The sequence below is a fragment of the Pipistrellus kuhlii genome, unplaced genomic scaffold (assembly GCF_014108245.1).
Source record: "Pipistrellus kuhlii isolate mPipKuh1 unplaced genomic scaffold, mPipKuh1.p scaffold_m20_p_3, whole genome shotgun sequence".
Taxonomy (NCBI): Eukaryota; Metazoa; Chordata; class Mammalia; order Chiroptera; family Vespertilionidae; genus Pipistrellus; species Pipistrellus kuhlii.
Window position 1 is genome coordinate 164,590,339 of NW_023425529.1, and position 24,774 is coordinate 164,615,112.

Sequence of the window (24,774 nt, forward strand, 5' to 3'; positions counted from 1 at the left end):
TATCTATGATACATTATGTATAGTATCTTACTAAGGTATTTTGAAATAATATTTAAAATCTATTTTGAGCTCAGGCTGGTGTAGCTCAGTTGGTTGGGGGTTGTCCCATGCACCAAAAGGTTGGTGGTTCAATTCCCAGTCAGGGCACATGCCCAGGTTGCAAGCTCCATCCCTGGAAGGGGACATACAGGAAGCAGCTGATTGGTGTTTCACTCTCACATTCATGTTTCTCTCTTTCCCTCTCCTTTCCTCTCTATCAATAAAATTTTTTTTTATTTTAAATATATTTTGGTAAATAGCATTCTCATTTTATGTGTGCTAATTCTATTAGGTTTAAAAATATTAATCATATTATTAGTAGAAATGATAGTGTTCATTACTGTTAATAAAATTATTTCTCTTTTAAATAGAAACCAATTCTTCACCGAAGGAGGAGAGTCCGAAAGCGCAAACACCACAATAGCAGTGTGGTCACAGAAACTATTTCTGAGACTACAGAAGTTTTAGATGAACCTTTTGAAGACTCTGACTCTGAGAGGCCGATGCCAAGATTGGAACCCACCTTTGAGATTGATGAAGAAGAAGAGGAAGAGGATGAAAATGAACTATTCTCTAGAGGATACTTCCATCGGTTGCCCTCACAGAGTGTTCTCAGGTGTCGATCCTCTTCTAAGAGGAAGTCGAAAGATGAAGATGATGACGACGATGACGAAGAGTCAGATGATGCCGATGGTATGTTTTACAGACCTTTTGCTTATTGTATTTTTATTGTCTTTAGAGATACAGTAGTGATATCTGTAAACCCTTCAATAAAAAGGCTGAAACACAAACACAGCGTACTTAGTAACTAAAGGATGATTTGGTAATCTCTAAAAAGTTGTATCAAGTGTATTCACCCTCTTTTAGCCCTCTGTCCTTTTAAAGTTCTTTTTTTCTAATTTCCCCTTCAACCTGGAACCTATTGCTGTTTCGGCAGAAAAAGAATCCTTTTTTTTGTCCATTATCTGAAACTTTAGTTAATAGGTGGACTAGACTTAGTGTCAGGAAGATATTTTAGTAATAACTCTTTACTAGAACATTCTCTCTTTATATTTAATCTGTTTCACTTACTGCAGTGTACTGAGTGCTTACTATAGGTACTCAATAAATCGTTAACAAATGCTAAGAAGATGCTTCTTAAATAAGATCAGATTCAAGTAAATTGGACTTGCTTCAGATCTGTTCAGGAATCCTTCCTGAATCATGTCTTTAGGTGTCTTACTCAGTTAGTAGTACATTTTTAATTAAAGTGGTAACAATACTTTAAAATATGGTATAGCTAAATATTCAATGATTTACTTTTAAAGCACCCTTGTTATTATTTCCTCTTTAGCAGTGTTTCCCAAACTTTTGACATATGTGTGCCCCTTCTATAATTTTCGTAACGCTGAGTACCCCTCGTACTCATGAGAACATAGAATTAGGCACAGCTAAGCACGGTGCAGTGCATATCCCCACCAAACTCCGGTGCAACGCGTACCCCCACCTAACTCTTCCCGTACCCCTGGGGGTACATGTGCCACACTTTGGGAAACACTGCTCTTTAGAAATGAAGAAATTAGCTCGTACATGAGTTGGGTCACACACTAGTCATTTGTATCCTTGCCTCAATTTTTGCCAGAGCCATCGTGCTGCCTATATCTACAGTGTTTGCTTTGCATAGGGTTAAACTGAGCTTTTTGAATTTAAAGGGATCTAAGTTGAACATAGGTATAAACGTATAGCTTTTATGGATTAACTAGTTGAGCTTTTTATTTTTAAAAAATATAAGTCCACTTAATTTCTTTTTTTTCCTTTTTTTAATGCTCTCCTTTTCTGAAAAGAATTCGTTTTTTTGTTTTGTTTTGTTTTTTAATATATTGATTTTTTTACAGAGAGGAAGGGAGAGAGATAGAGAGCTAGAAACGTCGACCAACTGCCTCTTGCACACCCCTACTGGGGATGTGCCCACAACCAATGTACTTGCCCCTGACCAGAATAGAACCTGGGACCTTTCAGTCCGCAGAGCCAAACCAGTCTCGGCAGAATACCTTTTTTTTTTTTTTTTTTTTTAATTTAAATTCTTTATTGTTGAAAGTTTTACATATGTTTCCTTGTCTCTCCCCCCCCCCTCCCCCAGCACAATCCCTCACATAAATTCACTCAGTTTCAAATCTAGTGGATAACTTCCATTTTCTCCCTGCTCATATATTTATACAATACTTTTTTTTAAAAGGTGACAACTTCCTTTTTTTAAAACAGTTTTATTGATTTCAGAGAGGAAAGGAGAAGGAGAGAGAGAGAAACATCAATGATGAGAGAGAATCATTGATGGGCTGCCTCCAGCACGCCCCCTACAGGGGAACAAGCCTGCAACCCTGGCATGTGCCCTTGGCCAGAATCGAATCCGGGACTCTTCAGTCCACAGGCCCAAGCTCTACCCACTGAGTCACCAACCAAAACTACATAAATACTTTTAATAAAGTGACAAGATGACTGATTGTTTTGGTAATGATTTTTCCAGAGTTTTGTTATATTTTGAAATATATAATAAGTAGGAAACTAAAAATTTATTTTAAAAATTTGGCACATTGATAAAATTATAACTTGTATCATTAAAAACTAAAATAGTATCTTTGAAGTTTCTGTTGAGTTGGACAAATTTTCTTTGTTTTCAAATTATTTTTGCTAACTATACCTTTTTAGCTTTCCCCTGCAAATCATGTTCTTGCCTTGGTTTTCTTCCTTTTAAAAATTAATGGGAAATGTGCCCTAGCTGGTTTTGCTCAGTGGATAGAGCATTGATCTGCACATGGCAGGGACTCAGGTTTGATTCTGGTTGCCGGCTCAAGGCAATCAATCAGTGTGTCTCTTTTGCATCAGTGTGTCTCTCTCTCCCCTATGTACTCTCTCTAAAAATCAATGGAAAAATATCCTCAGGTGAGGATTAAATAAATAAATGGAAATGGAAATGTACTTAATGCCACATCAAAAATGTTAAGATGGGGACTTTTATACGCTATGAATATTTTGCTACAATTTTTTAAAAGGAACAAATTAATGCTAAAATAAATTTTATTTTTAATAAACCATTGTTTTTGGTCTTCAGATTTTTCTTACATCAGTATTTGTCTAAGACTAAATGCTTTGCAGCTATTCCCATTCAAACACAACATTTATTTTGTAAAATTGCTCAATCATGGCTCATGAAATTAACTGAAGTAATGATTTTTGTGGAAAATAAGATAATTAGAGAATATACGTTGAGTGGCCAGATTATTATGATCTCTGAATGCATAATAATCTGGCCACTCAGAGAGAGAGAGAGAGAGAGAGAGAGAGAGAGAGAGTGTGTGTGTGTGTGCGTGTGTGTGTGTGTGTGTGTGTGTGTGTGTTAGAGGCCCGGTGCATGAATTTGTACATGGGCAGTTGGCCAGCCTGCCTGCTGGTTGAACTCCTGGTAGAGGGGACAATTTGCATGTTAGCCTTTTACTATATAGGATATATATTGAGTGGCCAGATTATTATGCATTTAGAGATCATCATAATTTGGCTACTCAGTGTAAATTTCAGTCAGAAAAAAAGCCCTGGCTCTGTGTCTCAATAGTTGTAGTGTTGTCCCATATACCAATGAGTTTCAGGTTCAATTCCTGGTCAGGGCAAATACCTAGGTTGTGGGTCATGGTGCATGCAGGAGGCAACTGATTGATTTTTCTCCCTTTCTCCCCTTCTCTCTCTGTCCTCCTCCCTCTCTTTTCCTTTCTCTTCCTCTCCCACTCTCTCCCACTCTAAAATCAATGAAACATGTCCTCAGGTGAGGATTACAAAAAACAAAACAAAACAAAAAAAAAAACCCACAAAAAAACACACACACACACACACAAAACATGAAGATATGAGCTGATTTATAACTTACATAATAAAGATAATTTGTCTAAAGTAGTTGTAATAACTACTTAGTATTTGCACCTTTATAAAACTCATCTCTATTTTATAAATGATAAAACTGAATTAGAGGAACTTTCCCAAACTATACAGTTAGAACTGATTTTAGCTAGTGGATGGTAACAGAATGTTGACTAGCATTCTTTCACTGTTCTGCCAACTTACCTTATAACTTTAGAAGATGTCATTAATTAGGCTTCTTCTTTAGATTCTTGACAATGAAGATAATCAAGTTTGTGGTGATTAGTGAAATCATTTCTTTTTTTCTTTTTTTAAAAATTTTTTTTTATTATATAATTTATTGATTTTGAACAGAAAGGAAGGGAGAGAGATAGTCAGAAACATCGATGAGAGAGAGTCATCGATCAGCTGCCTCTTGCACACCCCCCACTGGGGATATGCCCGCAACCAAGGCACATGCCCTTGACCGGAATCGAACCCTGGTCCCCTCAGTCCCCAAGCCAACGCTCTATCCACTGAGCCAAACCGGTTTCGGCTAGTGAAATCATTTCTGTTGTATTTGTTGGTCTCAGAAAAAAGGCATTAAAAAACATAAGATCTTATAACCTGTTTTTATTTTTTTATCCTCCTGTACAGACACTCCTATCCTAAAGCCAGTACCTGTCTTGAGAAAATGTGATGTGAAGGATTCTCCTCATGAGCCAGATACATCCACACCTATGAAAAAGAAAAAGGGATGGCCCAAAGGCAAAAGCCGAAAACCAATCCACTGGAAGAAAAGACCTGGTCGTAAGCCAGGGTTTAAGTTGAATCGGGAAATCATGCCTGTGTCTTCTACTCAAGAACGCATTGTTGAGCCCATTGTCCCCATTCTAAAACCTGGACGTAAACTCAGAATTCAAGAAAATGAAGAAACCGTTGAATCAAAGGAAGACTTACCTTTAACTGAAGAAAGGAAGGAAGAAGAGGAGATGCACATGGAAGCAGAAGAGGTTGAAGAGGGAGAAGAAGAAGATACAACCAGCAGTGAAGTTAGAGCAGTTTCTCCAGTGGAGAGCAACAGTCCCGAGATGGAAATGAAAGAACCTGAGGTAGAGGAGGAAGAAGAGAAACCCCGTGTCTCAGAAGAGCAGAGGCAGTCTGAGGAAGAGCAACAAGAACTGGAAGAACAAGAGCAAGAGGAGGAGGATGAAGTGGCTATAGAGACAAACCAGAATGAAGACCATGATGCAGACGATGAAGATGATGGTCATCTAGAATCTACAAAGAAAAAAGAACTAGAGGAGCAGCCCATTAGAGAAGATGTCAAAGAGGGTCCTGGTAGTCAGGAGGCTTTTTTAGATACGAATATGCAGAACAGTAGGGGAAATGTAAAGGATAAAGAGGAAACAGAACCAGATTCTGAAGAAGAACAGACTTCCCATGAAACATCAGTGATATCAGAGCATATGCCAGGGTCTGAGGATGATCACGAAGAAGATTCAAACTCTAAAGAAGAATTAATTGAGTTAAAAGAGGAAGATGAAATTCCCCATAGTGAACTGGATCTGGAAACTGTGCAAGCAGTACAGTCCCTGACTCAAGAAGAAAGCAATGAGCACGAGGGTGCCTACCAGGACTGTGAAGAGACACTCGCAGCTTGTCAGACGCTGCAGAGCTACACCCAAGCTGACGAAGACCCTCAGATGTCAATGGTTGAAGACTGTCATGCCTCTGAACACAATAGTCCAATATCTTCTGTTCAGTCTCATCCCAGTCAGTCCGTCCGTTCAGTCAGCAGTCCCAATGTGCCTGCCCTTGAAAGTGGTTACACCCAGATCAGCCCAGAACAAGGATCCCTGTCCGCCCCCTCTATGCAGAACATGGAGACCAGCCCCATGATGGATGTGCCTTCCGTATCAGACCACTCTCAGCAGGTGGTGGACAGTGGCTTCAGTGATCTGGGCAGCATTGAGAGCACCACGGAAAACTATGAGAACCCTAGCAGTTATGATTCCACAATGGGCGGCAGCATCTGTGGGAACAATAACTCCCAGAGCAGCTGCTCCTATGGTGGGTTATCGTCCTCCAGCAGCCTCACCCAGAACAGTTGTGTTGTCACTCAGCAAATGGCAAGCATGGGCAACAGCTGCAGTATGATGCAGCAGAACAATGTCCAGCCTGCTGCCAACTGCAACATCAAGTCACCTCAGAGCTGTGTGGTGGAGCGGCCTCCCAGTAACCAGCAGCCACCGCCACCGGCGCAGCAGCAACAGCAGCAGCAACAGCAACCAGCACCTCAGCCTCCACCACCCCAGCAGCAGCAGCAGCAGCAGCAGCAGCAGCCACCGCCACCACCACCTCAGCCCCAGCAGCCTCAACCCCCACCGCCACCTCAACAGCAGCCGCCCCTGTCACAGTGTAGTATGAATAACAGTTTCACTCCAGCGCCGATGATCATGGAGATACCGGAATCTGGAAGCACTGGGAACATCAGTATCTACGAGAGGATTCCAGGGGATTTTGGTGCCGGCAGCTACTCTCAACCATCAGCCACCTTCAGTTTAGCCAAGTTACAGCAGCTGACTAACACCATTATGGACCCTCATGCCATGCCTTACAGCCATTCTCCTGCTGTGACTTCCTATGCAACCAGTGTTTCTTTGTCCAATACAGGGCTGGCGCAGCTAGCTCCATCTCATCCATTGGCTGGGACCCCTCAAGCACAAGCCACCATGACGCCACCCCCAAACTTGGCATCTACCACCATGAACCTCACGTCCCCTCTGCTACAGTGCAACATGTCTGCTACCAACATTGGCATTCCTCACACTCAGAGGTTGCAAGGGCAAATGCCAGTCAAGGGGCACATCTCCATCCGCTCCAAATCTGCACCACTGCCCTCGGCAGCTGCTCACCAGCAGCAGCTGTATGGCCGCAGTCCACCAGCGGTTGCCATGCAGGCTGGCCCTCGTGCATTGGCCGTTCAGCGTGGCATGAACATGGGGGTTAATTTGATGCCAACCCCTACCTATAATGTTAATTCCATGAATATGAACACCTTGAATGCCATGAACAGTTATCGAATGACACAACCCATGATGAATAGCAGTTACCATAGTAACCCTGCCTACATGAACCAGACAGCACAGTATCCTATGCAGATGCAGATGGGAATGATGGGGAGCCAGGCCTATACCCAGCAGCCTATGCAGCCAAACCCTCATGGAAACATGATGTACACTGGCCCCTCCCATCACAGCTACATGAATGCTGCTGGTGTGCCCAAGCAGTCACTCAATGGACCTTACATGAGAAGATGAGCAAGATGAACTTGCAATTAAAAACTTAAATATATATAAATAAAGGAACCTTTTATACTGACAAACCAGAGAAAAATGGACCTTTTTTCCAGTTAAAATATTGCTGTAGATTTAGAGGAATTTTTCTTTGGTTTATTTTATTTTTAAAAAAACCTGGTCTTCTCTTTTTTGGGGGTTCATTTTCTGGGTTTTGGTTTTCATAATCTTGAACATTTTACAATAGAACTCATCTAAAAATGGATTTGGGGATAGGGGAAACATGCACAAAAATCTTTTCATAATTAAAAAGAGCCTTACTTTCTTTACATACCACATGGACAGAATTTGTGTAAAAGTGAACTATCTTGATTTTATTTGAAGATGTGTGTTTCCCTTCACTGTTTGCAGCTCCCAGTGTTGTCCTTTTTAAATGTTATATATACATCTCGAGGGTTAACCAGACCCTTTCCTCTGAACCCAACTTTTCAATTCCTACTTCATTCCAGCAGGAGGCACTTATGGGAGACTCGGACGGGGACATGGAGAACAACCCAAGCTCCTTAAACTTATTATTATTGTTAATATTATTATTATTATTATTAATAAAGTGAGGCAGGAAAATGCTTCTCCTTTTAAAATCCCCTCCACTCCCTACACACACACACACACACACACCCCTCTTGAAACCTTTCCCCCAAAATGTTTTTTTTAGATGGACTTCATTGAAATGTTTGTCTTTCTTAAATCAAGTGTAATATAATTTTTTTTACAATACCCACTTAGCACTCAGAGACACACAAATACTGTAAGTCTCAATTAACAGCAGAATCTCAGAGGAAAGCTGTTTGCAATCCTAATTGAGCCTTGGAGACTAGAGATGGTCAATTAACAATCAAAAAGAGGAAATTGACCTCCTTCCTTTACCACCTGGTGAATCAGCCATAAAAGCCCACGCTCCACGCACCTCGTTTTTAGTATGTACTTTGAGATGCTAAGGGTCTTAATTCCTGAGCCTTTGACTCTGATTAAACTCAAACAACAGTTCCTAGTGATTAGCCTCTTACATTCTTCCAGTGCTGATGAATAATGTTTTGGTGATTTGAAAATACCTGGCAAACCTTTGATACTGTTTATGTTGGAAGAGATGACAGAATGTGTGTTGTAAGGAAGATCATGGTGTGAGTTTTATAGCTACTTAAATGATACATACCTCTGGTCTTCATTTGTCTTTTGAGATCCTGAGTTCATCCCCTGTGAATCAGAGTGCACTAGCTGCTCACCTGTGAGTGGCTGAAGAGGAGAAAGATAAACCAACCACCAGCATAGCAGGGCAAATCTGGACAGCAGGGTTTTAGCAGGCTCCTATGTTCCCAATTCCATTCTCTCTTGTGCAGCCAGTTTGCCCGTTCTCTTCCTGTTACTTGCTCCAGGGATAGGTAAAAAAATCTATATATATAAATATATATGTGTATTCCATCATTAGAAGATGGAAATTATTATACCACTTGGTATGTGCAGTCAAATATCCAAAAGGGGGAAGTACTGCTTAAAGAAATACCTATAAGCATTAAGTTCTCTCCCTTATTTGTATATTTTATATAGATAAATTTTGAAGTACTAATTAGGCATTACATTTTTCAAATGCACAGGTTTGTTGTTTTTTAATACAATTTAATTGACTTTCTCAATTAAATGTGTTACATAGAAGAAAGCAGAATTCCACATCCTAGCGCTATCAATTCTGAGCATGTACAAGGCTGTGGAGGACCCAGTTTCTCTGTATATACTATTCCAGTTCTCAGTCATCTATGTAGAAAGTGCACTGTTCTGCCCTCTCCCTATCTTCAGCTCTATCATTGCTTCCTGGTTGGGGCGGGGTTGGGGTGGGTCGGGAGGGAAGTATATTGGGAGGAGGGGGGAGGGTCAAGGCAGAAGGAGAAGCTGTTGCAATGAGGGCCGTGAATTCAGTTTCTGTTGGTTTTCGATTGTGTTTGATTTTGTTACTTTCTTAAAAAAAAAAAAAAAAAAGATTCAATCGGGCAGCTCCCTTTTTCCACAAGCCTTTTTGTGACTAGAACTATTGTAGAGAAAATGTTCTTTTCTATATTATAAAAGAAATTATCCAACACAGTAATATTGGTACCTGTCATTTTTTCACTTCTGTTTTAAAAAAAAATGTATTTTTAGCAAAATAACTTGGGTAATCTTCTAAAAAAGAAATTTAAAAACTCACTTGTTAGTGACTTTGATGCCTTTTAAAATAAGAGCTTTTTCATTTCATTCCATCTTTAAAATTTTTTATCTTTGTTGTAGAATATTAAAAACTATTTTAAGAAAGATAAAAATTCTCTTTAAAGAGATCTCTAGAGTGTGTGAATAGAGCTCCAGATGCCTCTAAAAGCCGCATGTACAAATGAAGCTAACTAAGTCTATTCCTGTCTGTTTATATTTGCTTTTCCTGTTTTGTAACCTCTTTGTACTTTGTTCATGGTGACTTGTAAGCTAAGGGGAAGGGGTGCCTAGATGCCTTTGTATTTCTCCATGTCATGCGCTCCTGGGCCAGTTGGTCTCCCTTCCTCTCCTTGTATGTAATATCACTTTTTCCCCCTTTCTAGCAAGTACTTTCAAAAGAACTCTGTACATTTTAACATAAAAAAAATAAATTATGTTGAGCCATTTTGGATGTCTGTCTTGCATGTGGAATTTTTCTCCCTTCCAAATATTTCAAACTCCAATTCTTTTTCAACACACAGCCTTTTCATGTTCTTCATTATATAGCAAGTATAAGATCATGACTTTTGCTTTGAAAGCCAGTTTTCAAATATATACGTATTTAATGCCAACAATATAGATGGTTTTTCTTTTCAAAAATAAAATAGTATTATAACCTCATCTTGATTTTTTTAGGTTAATCCATTTGAAAACCTTGTAAAGGGATTGTGATTTGTTCAGTCTAAAAAGAGAAATACAGCCCTAACTGGTTTGGGTCAATGAATAAAGTATCAGCCTGCGGACCGAAGGGTCCTGGGTTTGATTCTGGTCAAGGACATGCACCTTGCTTGCAGACTCCTCCCTAGTCCAGGCCCAAGCCGTGCAAGAGGCAGCCAATCAATGTGTTTCTCTCATCGATAATTTCTGTCTCCCTCTCCCACTCTCTAAAAATCAATGGAAAAATATCCTCGGGTGAGGATTAAAAGAAAAAGAAAAAATACAGTTGCAATGACAAGTACCTCCTAAATCTGAAACAGTGTTGTGTTTTTCCTCATTACTGTTTACATGATGTAATTTAGGAAGATTTGCCACAAATCAAGGTCCTGAACATTAAAGATCTTGTTTGTTTTTTTTTATTAGTTATTTTACTTGCCTCTCATCATTTAGAATTTTGAATAAAAGGCAGGTTCCCGAAAATTCTATTTAACTTTGACAACCTCAGGGTGGAGAGGTGAAATGGCTGCAAGTTTTAATGGCCTCCAAACTTTGCTACCCTTTCACACTGAGGAATTTAGGAGCTGTACATGAGTAGTTATCTATAGCAGACATTTGTTCTAATCCTCATGCCATTAAAGTTTTAGGTCATAAAGTTGTCATCCAGAATAGGTTTGCTTCCCTTGATGTCTTTGCTTGCTTACTAGTAAGTAACCATGATTTGGACCCAAGACTGTCATGGTACTGTGCAATTATCGATATTAGTGTAGTGTCTCAAAAACATGCTTCTTGCCTTTGCTACTTGTAAACTACCTGCTATAAGTAAATTCAACCTACAGCAATTTTGATGACAAAGGAGATAATGTGACCAAAGACTATATTATAGATTTATTTGAAGTGTTAGCACCCTCACTATATATTAAATTAAAAATATAATTTGAGTAATTTATCTCCATTTGTAGCCAACTCATGATGTGAGTAGAGAAGGAGCTTTTATTTCTCTATTGCCTTTGCATCAGAGAATAGGTGTGAGAGAAGAGTGGTCGTACACTGGATGAATGTATATATTGCTGAGACTTGCCATGCATTTAGTTACTAAGGTTCCAGGAATTCTATTTCTACTAGAGGCCCAGTGCAGAAAATTTGTTCACAGGTAGGGTGCCTAGTAGCTGCCAGCTGCTGGCCAGGACCTCCCTTCCTTCAGCTGCCTGCCACCACCTCTGGCCAGGGCCTCCCTTCCCGTGGTTGGCTGGCCGGCCCCACCCCCTGGTCGAAACCCAGTTGAACGGAAAATTTGCATATTAGGCTTTTATTATATAGCATAAGGCCTCTCTGAGCATGGCTTTTTTTGTAGCATAGTGACAATATGTATTCACCAATAGCCAGTGTCTGTCAAGTCGACACTTCTAACGCTTTAGGTGAGAATTACTGTTTGAGGTTTTCCATTACAGCCTGGGCAGCTTGTGATGGCTTTTGTCCTTGTCTTTTCACAATATACAAGATATGGGTCAATAATGATAATGGGAAGGCACCTGGAAAAGAGAAACAAAAACTAACCGTCCTTGTTGGCAGAAAAGAGTAAGCAGGCTTACTACGACAAGTGTGTGTGTGGGAGGAAAGCACTCTATATCCTTGATGTGACTTTCAAGAAATCTAAAAATTCAAGTGACACAGTTTCTGTAAATGAACTCAGAGACTATATAGAGTAAGGTGTTTTTTTTTTAGGTTTTTTTTTTTTTTTTATGTTGACTAGTATCTGGAATTCTTGAGCATGGCCATCCAATCAAAAGCTGACAATCCCCCAAACAAAACCCAGTTCATTTCTTAATAAATCCATGTTAAGAGGCAGGGTGGGTTTATTATATATGTTGGTGTGATTACATAATGCAGCACAGACCCTTGGATGTTCTTTCCAGAGTGTCAGCCACAAATGGGACTTAATTGAGATTTCCTTGCTATATTGATAGGAGCCTAAATGTTTGCATATGGATTATATAAAACCTCAAAAAAGTGGGAGGTGTAACTTTTGCTTGAAATAAGGAAAGCCCTGGGATATAATGGGACTTTGGTTTCTTGAGATCTTTTCAAACACTCATAGATAGTAATAGGGAATTGTTTTCCTGCGACTTGTGAAAAACTTTTTCAGTGTGGAGTGTACATTATTGTTAGCAAGAAAAAAAATGTTCTAACAGTTAATTCTTTACTAAATATTTCTGAAAGCTGCATTTAAGCAACATTCAAAAAATATTAAACACTCCCTGAGTGGTGTGTTCATTTTAAACAACTTTTAGTTTATATATGCACAGGATGAGCAAGCAAAGACTAGCAAGTAAACTGAGAGAGAAGCTACTTGCCTGTGCTTAAAGTAAAGAACCAGAGTGCAGGGTACAGCTCATTAGGATTCCTCTGAATAAGCATTGAAAATTTGACGTTGGACAAGCCACTCAAATTACCTCTCAAGTTATTTAAAAATTGGCCCTAAAAGAGCTTTTGTGGGCCCCAGAAACTCCTATTTTTGAAACTTTCTTTTAAAACATTTTCATTGGGATCCTAAGTTTAAAGTCGCTTGTGACAAAGTAAAGAAAAACATTCATACATAAAACTTCTTTGTTAGGACTGAGGCTCTTCCCCATGTACAAGTTCTAATTGTTTAATTGACGTATCACATTTAAAAAAAATTTCTTTATTGATTAAGTTATGACATATTTGTCATCATCCCCCCATTCCCATCCCAAACCCTGCCCCACGCATGCCCCCAGACCCCTGTTGTCTGTGACCCCTGGTTAGGCTTATATGCATTCATACAAGTTCTCTCACCCTCCCCTACCTTCCCTCTGAGGTTTGACAGGATGTATTACATTTTTTAAATAAACTGGAAGGTTTTAAAAGCAGTTATATAGTCAGTTATGTCAAAAGGATTGTTGTTGATTATAGTTTTCCAGTGAAAATGAAAACAGTTGTAGATTGACTAGGAAGCAGTGATGGCTTTCCTTCAAGAATCTCTTGCGAAGCAGAATAATTACATGATTTAAAAAAAAAAAAAGTCTGTCTAGCTCCTGTTTAAGAAAGACAACTAGAATTGACTAGGACTCCTAACTTGACATCCCCAAAAGTTTCTTGATTGAAAGTGTAATCTGAGCCGAAACTGGCCGAAACAGGCCTGTGGTCTGAAAGGTCCCAGGTTTGATTCTGGTCAAGGCCATGTACCTTGGTTGCAGGCACATCCCCAGTAGGGGGTGTGCAAGAGGTAGATGATCGATGTTTCTCTCTCATCGATGTTTCTAACTCTATCCCTCTCTCTTCCTCTGTAAAAAAATCAATAAAATATATATATATTTTAAAAGAAAGTGTAATCTGAAAACTGAGTAACATGCAAAGTTGCAAGAACAACTTTAGAGAGCCAAGGGAATAATTCTATTGAAAACTGCAAAGGAAACAAAGCAAAACAGACCCAAACCAGCCACGACGGCCTCTGTGTTGAGTTGTTTAATTGGGTCTCTCAGGCTGTGGAACATCTTTCAGCAACCTGCCCTACCCTCCTTGTGTACTGGCTTTGTCTTCAGCTGGCCCCTGCCTTAGCAGCCTCCCTCTGCAGGGTAAGGCATCTTCAGAAGATGTAAATATGCCTAGAAAAGAAGGACTCTGTTCCCAAACACCTTTTTATGCCTGTTTTTATTGGGAAAACAGTACATACAGAGTACACAGAGCATGCACAGCTTACTGAATCTATATAAAGTTAGTATCTCTGTAAAAATAAAGAGAAAAGCAGCCAGAAATCCTCTACTCTGACTGTGAGGCCCCTTCCTAATCACAATTTTCTTTCCCAACGGAAGATAACCACTAGATTTATGTGGTGAATACTTTATTTTTAGTTTTTTTTTTTTTTAATGTTTTGCTACCTACGTGTGCATTATTAAACACCATAGTTTCACTTTGCCTGATTTTGAACTTTACAGAAATGAAATCATTCATTTTGCCTCTGGCTTCCTTCAACCTGATTTGTGAGATTTGTTCATGATGTTGCCTTTGCTATAGTTCACTTATTTTCATGCTGTCTAATATTCTATTATAGGACCATAATATATTTATACATTCTAAAGTTGACATAGATTTAGGCTGTTTCCAATTTTGTTTTTTATAATGCTGCTGCTATATTTAATCCTGTGTAGGTCTCCTGTGCTCCTTTGCTGACATTTCTCTCAGCATATTCCTGGAAGGGGTTTTGCTGGATGACAGGGTAGGTGTAACTTCAACTGTACTAGATAATGCCAAAGAGTTTCAAAAGCAGCCATAACACTTATTTTGTTACCATCAGCAGGATGTGAGAACTTCTGTAATTACATGTTCCCTTCAATAGTTGATATTTTCAATCATTTTAAGTTTTGTCAATCCTATGAACGCGTAGTGGTTATTTTCTGCATTCTCCTGATTACTAATGAATTTGAGCACCTTTTCATATATTGTCTATTTAAAATTCCTCTTTTGACACAGTGGAAAGAATACACAGAATATTATGGGATGCCAAGGATCAGATCAGTGAATTAGAAGACAGGGCAGAAAATAATCACTCAATCAGAGAACCAAAAAGAAAAAAAAAATTAAAAACAAGAGGGCGGCTTTTGGAAGCTGTGGGAACTGTAACAATTCTACATTATAGGCATGCCAGAAGGGGAAGAAAGGGAGCAAGGGACAGAGGATGTGTTTGAAGAAATAATGGCAGAAAACTTCCCTAACCTGATGAAGGAAAAAGTCGCACAAGTTCAGGAGGCCCAAGAACCTAGCAAGAAGCCACACAGGCCAAGACCAGACACATCATAATTACAATGCCAAAAATTAAGGACAGAGAGAATCTTAAAGGCAGCAAAGAAAAAAAAAAAACAAAACACAACACAATTTATTATCTACAAAGGAGTTTCTTTAAGTCTGTTAGCTGGTTTCTCATTAGAAACTCTACAGGCCGGAAGCGAAGGGCATGATGTATTCAAGGTAATCAAAAGCAAGGATCTGAAACCAAGATTACTAGATCCAGCAAGGCTATCCTTCAAATAGAAAGTGAAATAAAAAGCTTCCCAGAACCCCACCCCTCAAAAAAGGCTAACACAATTTACCACCCAAACCAGCCTTGTAAGAAGTGTGAAAGGAACTGCTATAATGAGAAGAAAGAGAGAGGGAAATACAGGCATAAAGAATTAAAACGGTAACAAACAGGTGGCTATTGATGACTTTAAATGTAATGGGTTAAATGCTCCAATCAAAAGACACAGGGTAGCTGAATGGATACAAAAACAGGACCCAACCATATACTGTCTACAAGAGACCCACCTCAGAACAAAAGACTCACTCAGGATGAGAATGAAGGGATGGATTTTTTTTTCCCCAATGCACATGGAAAGGAAAAAAGAAGCTGGGATAGCAATACTCATATTTGACAAAATAGACTTCACAATGGAGGGGAAGTTCCTTTGGAAGTCACTTGTCCACATCACAGAGATCTCCGGGCTGACACTCTCCTGCTACAGCCTCTGCTCCGGATGCCATAGCCATATTCGCCTGCTCACTGTGTAGTGTGTGCCCTTCAGGACAGTTCCTTTTCCTTCCTGTGCCCTCCCTGTGCCAGGGCCACCTCCCAGCCGCCTGCGGAATGGGGCTCTTGGCTGATGGTGCCTTTGATCAGGCCCTGCCTGCAGCCTGCATTGTTCTCTCCGATTGGGGTGGGGCCTTGCGCTGTGACTGTACTTGACAATGAACCAAAAGTGCCTGTTAGCCCTCAAACCGAGGCACATCTTCTGGCCTGCCCCACGGAGTTCTGTCTCCTCCCTCCAGGTCCACATCCCCGAGCTACCATCCCATGACTTCCAGGCCAGCCCGTAGCCTCTCTTGGCCCCACCAGGTAACCCGGGGTGGCCTCAGGGAAGTCACACCCGCTCCCTGCACCTCGGTTACCGCCTTTGCAAAACGGAGATCCGAGGATCTGGACCCTTCAGTCTGCAGGCCAACACTCTATCCACTGAGCCAAACCAGTCAGAGCAAGTCTATCCACATTTTAAAGCACTGGAGGACCCTGGCTGATGTGGTTCAGTTGGTTAGGCTTTGTCCCTTGCACCAAGAGGTTGTGGGTTCAATTCCCGGTCAGGACACATGCCCGGGTTGTGGGCTGGATCCCTGGTGGCAGGGTGTGGGGAAGCAGCTAATGGATGTTTCGCTCTCATATCTTCCTCTTTCTCCCTCTTCCTTTCTCTCTAAAAATCAATAAAAATAACTCTTAAATAAATAACGGCACTGGAGGAAAACCACTGTAAAGGTAATGTACACTGAATCCTTAAAAAGAAAATAATATTTTTAAAAAGGGTATTTTAGTAGAACCATCACCCTTCCCTTTGCCCCGTTCCTTTATTAATGTGTTTGGCATTTTAAACTTTTTATATATTGAATCTTCTTAAAGCAAAACCCACAATTACAGAAAATTCACCAGGGAGGTGGAGGGGGGTAGCTGCATTTGGCCTCCTCAGGGTGTGTTTTTAAATACCAAACGGAAGGGCAGGAGGGAAAAAAAATTACATGGCTTCTGGTGCCAAAAAAAAAAGAGGTTGAGAAACAAAAAGGCTTTTTGCAGTTGGATTGAGAAAAGAGGTACAAAGAGAAAACAGTCTGTTAATGAATGAGCAGAAGCCTGCCATTAATGACGATGGCACAGGTTTCAAATGACAAGTCCATTTTCAAAGCTCATTAAAAAACCTTAAATAAAAATAATCAAAGAAAGAAATACGAGCACTAGGATGCTCTGGAGGCCTCGCAAAAACAGTTGTGGCTTTAATTGATTAGTTAAATGTATTAAGTATATATGTTATTTGTATCAGTATAGTGCCTGCTCTGTCCCAGGCTCTGTTAGACGCACTGGGGATAACACAGTGAACAAAACAGATCAAAATTCCTGCTCTCACAGGGCTTATATTCTGGTGAGGGGGACAAGTGAGAAATACAATAATTAAAACACATAATGTGACAGATAAGTGCTAAGGAACTAAATATAGCAGGAAAGATACAAATTAAGTATGTGGGGTAGAGAGAGATGACATTTTACATAAAGTGTTAAGGGAGACTGTTCTGGGCTTAACTGTGTCTCTCTCTCCCTACTCCACCCCCCTCCCACAATTCATATATTAAAGTCCTATCCCCTAGTATCTGAGTTAGAGCTACATTTTATTTATTTTATTTTATTAAAAATATATTTTATTGATTTTTCACAGAGAGGAAGGGAGAGAGATAGAGAGCTAGAAACGTCGATGAGACAGAAACATCAACAAGCAGCCTCCTGCACACCCCCTACCGGGAATGTGCCCGCAACCAATGTATATGCCCTTGATTGGAATCGAACCCAGGACCTTTCAGTCCGCAGAATGACGCTCTACCACTGAGCCAAACCGGCTTCGGCCAGAGCTACATTTTTAACAAGATCCTTACGTGATCTGAATGCACATTCACATTTGAGAACTACCGTGTTTCTCCGAAAATAAAACATCCTCCGAAAATAAGACTTACTTACAGGTTTCCTTCTGAGTGAACTATAAAGCACCCCCCTGAAAATAAGCCCCTCCTCCCCAGGCTCTGTCTCAGAATGAAAATTAATTTACCATAAACTGGTCGCTAGGGCCGCCCCGACTGGCATCTAGCAACCAGTGACATTATGCGGAGTCCTGACGTCACTGCTGTGTGGAGGTGGAGCGGAGGTCGGAGCGAGCGGTGAGCGTGGGGCGGGAGAGAGGAGGAGACTTTCGCAGATGCGTGTAGAAGAGCAGGAGGATTAGAGCAGACGAGATGCGGGAAGGTGGTGAGTGCTGGTCTGTCTCTGGTGACACTACCTGATGCTCGCGGCCGCCCTCATGATGACTGAAGGTTCTCAGTCAGTGGCAGACCCTGCTCCAGTCCAGATCCAGGCCCCAGCAAGCCCAGTGACAGTCCCCAGGCAGGCCCCAGGGGGTAAATGTCTGATAAAGGTGTAGGGGGGATGTCTGGTGAAGGTGTTCAGTGGCACAGGGGTATGGGGAGAGGGATCACTTAAAATGACACAGGAGGACCAGAGGGGGCAATCAAAATGACACAGGAGGATCAAAAGGGGTTACTAAAATGATAATCCCCCCTCTGATTCTCCTGTGCCATTTTGATTTCCCCCTCTGATCCTCCCTGTGTCATTTTAAGTGATCCCCCTCCCCACACCTTGATACTCCAATTCCTTTTTTTTTTTTTTTTTTTTAACCCCTAGAAATAAGCGCAAAAAGAAAAAGCTACTCTGTGGAGTATAAGAAAGGAATCGTGGAAGACTCTTGAGGCCAAAATCTTACTGCTTTTTGCAAAGAGAAGATGTTGAGTATCTGATTGGTCCAAAAATGGTGAGCAGCGTATGGTAACCTCATTGAAAAAGTGGACAAGGGAAATGCTAAAAAGCGCAAGTGTGGATCAGGTTGGCAACCATTATTTTCCGAGCTGGAAGACCTGATCTGTGAATGGGTTGTTGACAGGAGAGCAGAGGCTTTGGTTGTGAATAGGGCTCAGATTCAAGAGTTTGCCCTTGCAATGGCACCACAGTTTGACATAGCTCCCGAAGACTTCAAAGCATCACAACACTGGCTGGATAATTTCCTTCAGCGACGTAAACTGTCTTTAAGAAGATCTACTGGTACAACATTGTTTAGGTTGGAAGGTACTCAAGTTATTAAGCAAGCACTTGTATTCAAGTCCTTTATTGATGATGCTGACTTCTCTAAATACAATCTTTCCAACATGATTGCTATGGATGAAACTGCAGTGTTTATGGGCCAATCATCTCAAACAACAATTGAACAGCAGGGAGCCTCCTTAGTGTACATTCCCTCCACTGCTTACAAAGTGCATGTGTTTCCTTTATTTTGGCAATTTTTCTGGATCACACTAAAATTCCACCTTTAATCATGTCTAAGGGCAAGAAGGAAAAGATTGAACGTGTTTTGGGCACTTTTATTCTTGAAACTGAAAAAGCCTGGGCCACACTAGCAATTATAAGGAAGTGGGTCGATTTAATGCTGCTGCTTGTTATGCGAGGGAGCCAAAGAGGTCTACTAGTCTGGGATGCAGCCAGCACTCACTGCGCTAAAGACATGAAGACATTTCTTCATGAAAGAAAAATAGATCAGATAATGATTCCCGCAGGAATGACGGCCTATCTCCAGACTCTTGATATTGCAATAAAAAGCCATTCAAAGACAATTTGTGCATGGAAATTAATGACTACATTGAAAATAGAATGTAGAGAAATCAGCGTGAAAACTTTGTGAAACCTAAACTGCAAGAAGTTGTGACTTGGCTGAAGAATTCATGGGAGAAGGGAGAAAATCACTGACAGTTGCATTGTAAATGCACTGTGAGCAGGCTACCTTGACAAGAAGTACTCATTTAAAGACAGTGCTATTGCTAAACATGAGAGATTTGGTCCACTGATTCTGGAAGAAATGGAGTCACAAGAAATTCACCAGGAAATTCAGGAATTGGATTGTTATGATGATGTTCCAGAAGATGATGTCATTGAATAAATGAGTCAATTCTTGATACTGTAGGATTCACAGTTTGTCTGGTTTGTGTTGACAACTACCGTACTACCGTACCATATACAGGTAATAAGTTTCCTTTATTTTCATTTAACAATAAATGTGTACCGTATTCTTCTTCATGGAAAAATAAGACATCCCCTGAAAATAAGACCTAGCGCATCTTTGGGAGCAAAAATTAATATAAGACACTGTCTTATTTTCGGGGAAACAGGGTAGCTTTGAAAAAAGACTCTGGAACCTAGTGGGCAGCAGAACGGGGGTATAAAGAGGAAGTGGGGAGTTTATGGCCCTGGCGAGTGGGTGGGTGGTAGTGCCATTAAGTGGGGGCATTGGGATGCCTGTGACTTCTGATGGTGCTGCTAGGAGGCCTTCGGTTCACTGCTTGTCTCGGACTTAGGGGAGAGGTCAAGCCGGAGTTACAGACTCAGTGTCATTGATATTTGGGTGCTAGTTGTAGCCAAGTTTAAGATCACAGAGGGAGAATCGACAAACTGAAAAAGGGCCAGGGTAGAAGTTTTTATTAATTAGCCCCAAAGAGAACATTCAGGAGACAGGAGGGCAAGGAGAGAGTTGGGTATCAGAAACCAGAACCCTATACAACCAGGTAAAATGCACCAGGGAGTTAAATTGAAAACACAAATGAAGCTACGGGTTCTGTGGTGTGGGGACAGAATTCAGGGTGAGGAACGAGGGGGCTGCTACTCTTCCTGGTAGCTTAGCTGTGGAGGGGAGTGGGAGGATCCTGGCATAATCATGGCTGTGGAGGGTCTGCAGGCCGAGGGGGAGGAGCTGGTGGAGAGGCATGCCGTAATCTGGGAGGAGGAGAGACATAATGGCAGCACTTTCTGAGGAAGTGAGGGGATGAGATCTAGAGGAACAAGCATTGGCAAGTGCGAGATGTACACAAGTATGAATGTTGAGAATGAGGAAGAAGCATTTGACCTGGTGGCCTGCATTTCTCTATGAAGTGGGAGACAATGGCACCTGTTTAGGATGACAAAGGAGAGAGGAAGGGGCAGGGCTTGAGGTATCCAAGAACAGCTGGGAGAGCAGCAGGCAGAGCTACCATGGGGCTCTGAGGGTCCTGGTCGGGTGGAGTGAATAAATGAATCTCATTCCAGCATTTTCTAAGAATCTAAAAATAAAGCATTTTCTTGTTTTCCTGTGTTCTCCGAACACCTTGGCATATGTACTCTTTTACCTCTTCAAATTCCATCCTGGAAAAGGCAGTGATTAAAATGATATGCTGCCTTCATTTGTGAACCTTGAACAGGAAATGAGGAATTCTATTGAATTCAATATTCAAGTGTGACATTATTTTGGACAAATATAGGGGAGACATGAAAGCTCTCCTCAAATATTTGAAGGTATATCACACAGCGGACGGGTGTGAATAATTTATGCGTCTCGCCAGAGGGCAGAGCACAGGCTGATGTGTGTGCACTCCAAGGAGCAGAGAGTCAGCCCTCTTGGGCAGGCTGTCTGGATGCGATTTGACCTGGGAACGTGAGAGTCAGTAGAGGGATCCAATTATCCCATTGGCTGGGAAATAGAAAGGCAGTTCCTCTGGATTCTGAGAGTCTCTGATTTTCCATTGGCTTTCCTGTCCCAGCCTCCACAGTCAGGCATTGCAATGACCTTTCCCCGTTCAAACTTGAACTGAATACCTCCAGGGTGTGACACTAGGCTGGGGGTTAGGGCCCGCAGGTGACAGGGGCAGCCTCTGCCTCAGGGAGCTCAGGTGTTGGCGGACAGTCCTTCTTTTCCAAAAGAGATCAAGGGCCCAGAGACAGACCAACCTCAATTTAGGATGTTAGCTCTAGTAAAAGCATAGACTCTAAACACTGACTTTTTGTTTCAAATCCTAAACCCCATGACTTCCTAGCCAACGACCTTGACCAAGCTATTCATTCTCTCTGTGCCTCAGTTTCCTCATCTGTAAAATGATGATGATGATTATAAAGGCACCTCTCTCATGGAGCTGTTATTAGGGTTACATATTCTCAGAAGAATGTCTGGTACACTCAATATATTTAGCTATTTATATTATTTAGTGCACAGACAGCTTTTATCTTGGGAAGTTTTATTAATAATTGATAACGTTTCTTTTAAGAACGCAAATAGGTCTAGTTGCATAAATGCATGATAGCAGAATGGGGTTGAGGTAACCAGCTGGAAATTTTAGGGAAGAAAGCAAAAATGTGAAAATGAATCCCCTTTCCTTTATTTAACAGCTAAGTCAAAGGAACCCCGCTGAAATACAGAATTTATTTGAGTAACAATGGCCCCAAAGGGAGGAAGAAAGAGGAGGGGTTTCTAGGGAATGTCTTCTGTTTGGGGGGGGGGTGTGTGTGTGGAGGTGGGGGTGGAGGTGTTCAACTTTCATTCCATAGCCTCCACAGCCCCTCCCTGTAGGTATGAGTGAGCAGCTGTCCTCGGCGTGGGTGCACACAGGACTCTGGGTGCAAGAATAAAAGGCAAGCCCAGACTGGATAGCTCAGTTGGTTGGAGCGTTGTTCCCAGGTGCCAGGGTTTCGGGTTTGATCTCCAATCAGGGCACATGCAGGAAATAGCCAATGAATGAATAAACAGCAGGTCGATGTTCCTCTCTCTCTCTCAGAAAAAGAAGACGAAGAAGAAGAAAGAAAGAGTAGGAGGTCGAGGAGGAAGAGGAGGAAGGGGAAGGGGTAGGGGAAGGGGAAGGGGAAGGAGTAGGGGAAGGGGAAGGGGAAGGGGAAGAGGTAGGGGAAGGGGAAGAGGTAGGGGAAGGGGAAGAGGTAGGAGAAGGGGAAGGGGAAAGGGAAAAAAGGAAAGGAAAGGAAAGGAAAGGAAAGGAAAGGAAAGGAAGGAAAGGAAGGAGGAAAGGAGGGGAGGGGAGGGGAGAGGAGGGGAAGGGAGGGGAGGGGAGGGAAGGGAAGGGAAGGAGGGAAGGGAAGGGAAGGGAGGGAAGGAAAGGGAAGGGAGGGGAGGGAGGAGGGGAGGGGAGAGGAGGGGGGGGAGGGGAGGGGAGGGGGGGGAGAGGAGGGGAGGGGAGGGAGGGGAGGGGAGGGAGGGGAGGAAAAGTCAAGGTGAGCCCTACAGGCAAGGCTCAGTGGTTGAGTGTCGACCTATGAACCAGAAGGTCATGGTTTGATTCCCAGTCAGGGCACATGCCCGGGTTTTGGGCTTGATCCCCAGAAAGGGTTCTTCAGAAGGCAGCTGGTCAGTGATTCTCTCTAATCATTGATGTTTCTATCTCTCTCTTCATCTCCCTTCCTCTCTGAAATAAATAAAAATATATTTAAAAAAAAGAAAAAGAAAGAAAGAAAAAAGGCAAGGAGAGCCGGAGGGCCCCAACACCTCCACCTGGTGCAGTGGCTGTGGCAGCAGCAGAGGTGGCACTGACACCTTCAGAGGGGCTGCTTCTTTGACTTTGATGCTATGCAGGGCGCTGTGAGTTCTGCTCCTACAACTTCAGAGGAGTGAGCTGGCCCTTCTGTTGCCTGCCCCGGGATACTATTTCAGTATTTAACTCCAGCAATGACCACCACTTCTGCACTGCAGGAGGCCTCTTTCGGTCAGGCTTCCAGTTAGGCAGCTTGGCTCTGAATTCTGACTCCATCCCATTAGATGTGTGACCTGAGGGAAGCCAGGTAAACAAACTCAGCTTCCTCATGTAAAAACAAGGAACACAAGGCTTTTGTTGTGAGACATAAATGTTACCTAAACGATTAGCAGTGCCTGGGGCATAGCAAACTGTCAATACTGTAAACGGTGAGTATTATTATCTCTTGACAGAAGAGCATCTAGAGTGATTATCTTCTGAGCCTCATAGATGCCCACCATTGCCTGTCCTCTGCTGGGAGAGAGGAAGCCCCTGTAGCTGCTGAGATGGCCAGTCATCTGCGGAGGAACTCAGCTGGAGCCGCTGCCATCCCTCATCCCCCTCCCCCCACCCTGTGTCCAGATCAGCTTGTTGGAGCAAGTGCCTTCAGAGAGCACAGTCCCATGTTCTCTTTCTCAGCTTGCAGGCTCCCTAACATGTAATAGGATCCAAAAGAACTACCGTATTTTTCGGACCATAAGACGCACTTTTTTCCCCCCAGAAGTGGGGGGAAAAAGTCCCTGCATCTTATGGTCCAAATATAGCCTACACATATACTTTAAAAAAAAAGTTTTTTTACTTGCCCGGCTCTGTGTGGTCTTTGTGTGCTTGCCCGGCTCTAAAATGGATCTAAATGCTGCTGTTTACTTTACAGTAGGGGTGTCGAACTCAATCAGAGAAGGGGCCAAAATCTAAAATCCAGCCTAAATCGCGGGCCGAATGGTTTACTGAACAGTCATAAACTGTCATTGTGATGGAAACACAGTGGAGTGCAGTGATGACAGCGCGGTGTGGGCCACATTGCAAGGCCTGGCAGGACGGATTTGGCCCGCGGGCCTTGTGTTTGACACGTGCTTTACAGGGTTGATTACATGTGTTTATGACTGTGATGTTGGGTTTTAATGCACATAAAATATTTTAGGACACTATTTGTTTCAGAATTTTTTTTCTTCATTTCCCTTCTCTAAAAACTGGTTCGTCTTATGGTCCGATGCGTCTTATGGTCCGAAAAATATGGTATCTTACGAGTGAATCCGGGACGTGGGCAGGACTTTCTTCTTGCCCCCGCTTGAGTTTTGGGAAATCCAGAGCCAGAGCTACCACAATTAATTAGGTGTGATGGGTACAGGACCTTGGTACCCATTGCTTACTGATCATTAATGATAATGTTTCCCCTTTGCATTTACAAGACTTGATTGATCTCTAGAAGGACAAGAAATCAGGGTTGTGAAGCTAAAAGGGGTCTTAGACGCCAACTTGTCCAACCTCTTCACTCCTCATCAAGAAACTGAATCTTGGGGAGGGAGGGTATGTACGGAAGGGGAGGGGCATTGGTATATGTACAAAAATAACAATTTAATAAAAAAAAATATATTAAAAAAAAAGAAACTGAATCTTGCCGAAACCGGATTGGCCCAATGGATAGAGCGTCAGCCTTCGGACTCAAGGGTCCCAGGTTCGATTCTGGTCAAGGGCATGT

The 24,774-nt window shown here is 41.9% G+C and overlaps 1 protein-coding gene across 6 annotated transcripts in view; it reads left to right on the top strand.

Moving 5' to 3' along the window:
* The window catches only part of KAT6A (lysine acetyltransferase 6A), a 101,308-nt gene extending 91,420 nt beyond the window's left edge, over positions 1 to 9,888 (top strand). For 5 of the 6 annotated variants that reach the window (XM_036458621.1, XM_045588853.1, XM_045588850.1 and 2 more), the window contains 2 exons: positions 411 to 732; positions 4,561 to 9,888. In XM_036458621.1, the coding sequence (XP_036314514.1) occupies positions 411 to 732; positions 4,561 to 7,226 (2,988 nt within the window). In that variant the 3' untranslated portion in view covers positions 7,227 to 9,888. The remainder of the gene's footprint in view (positions 1 to 410; positions 733 to 4,560) is intronic. The other variant, XM_045588851.1, reaches the window with a different exon arrangement.
* The last annotated feature ends 14,886 nt before the right edge of the window (positions 9,889 to 24,774 follow it).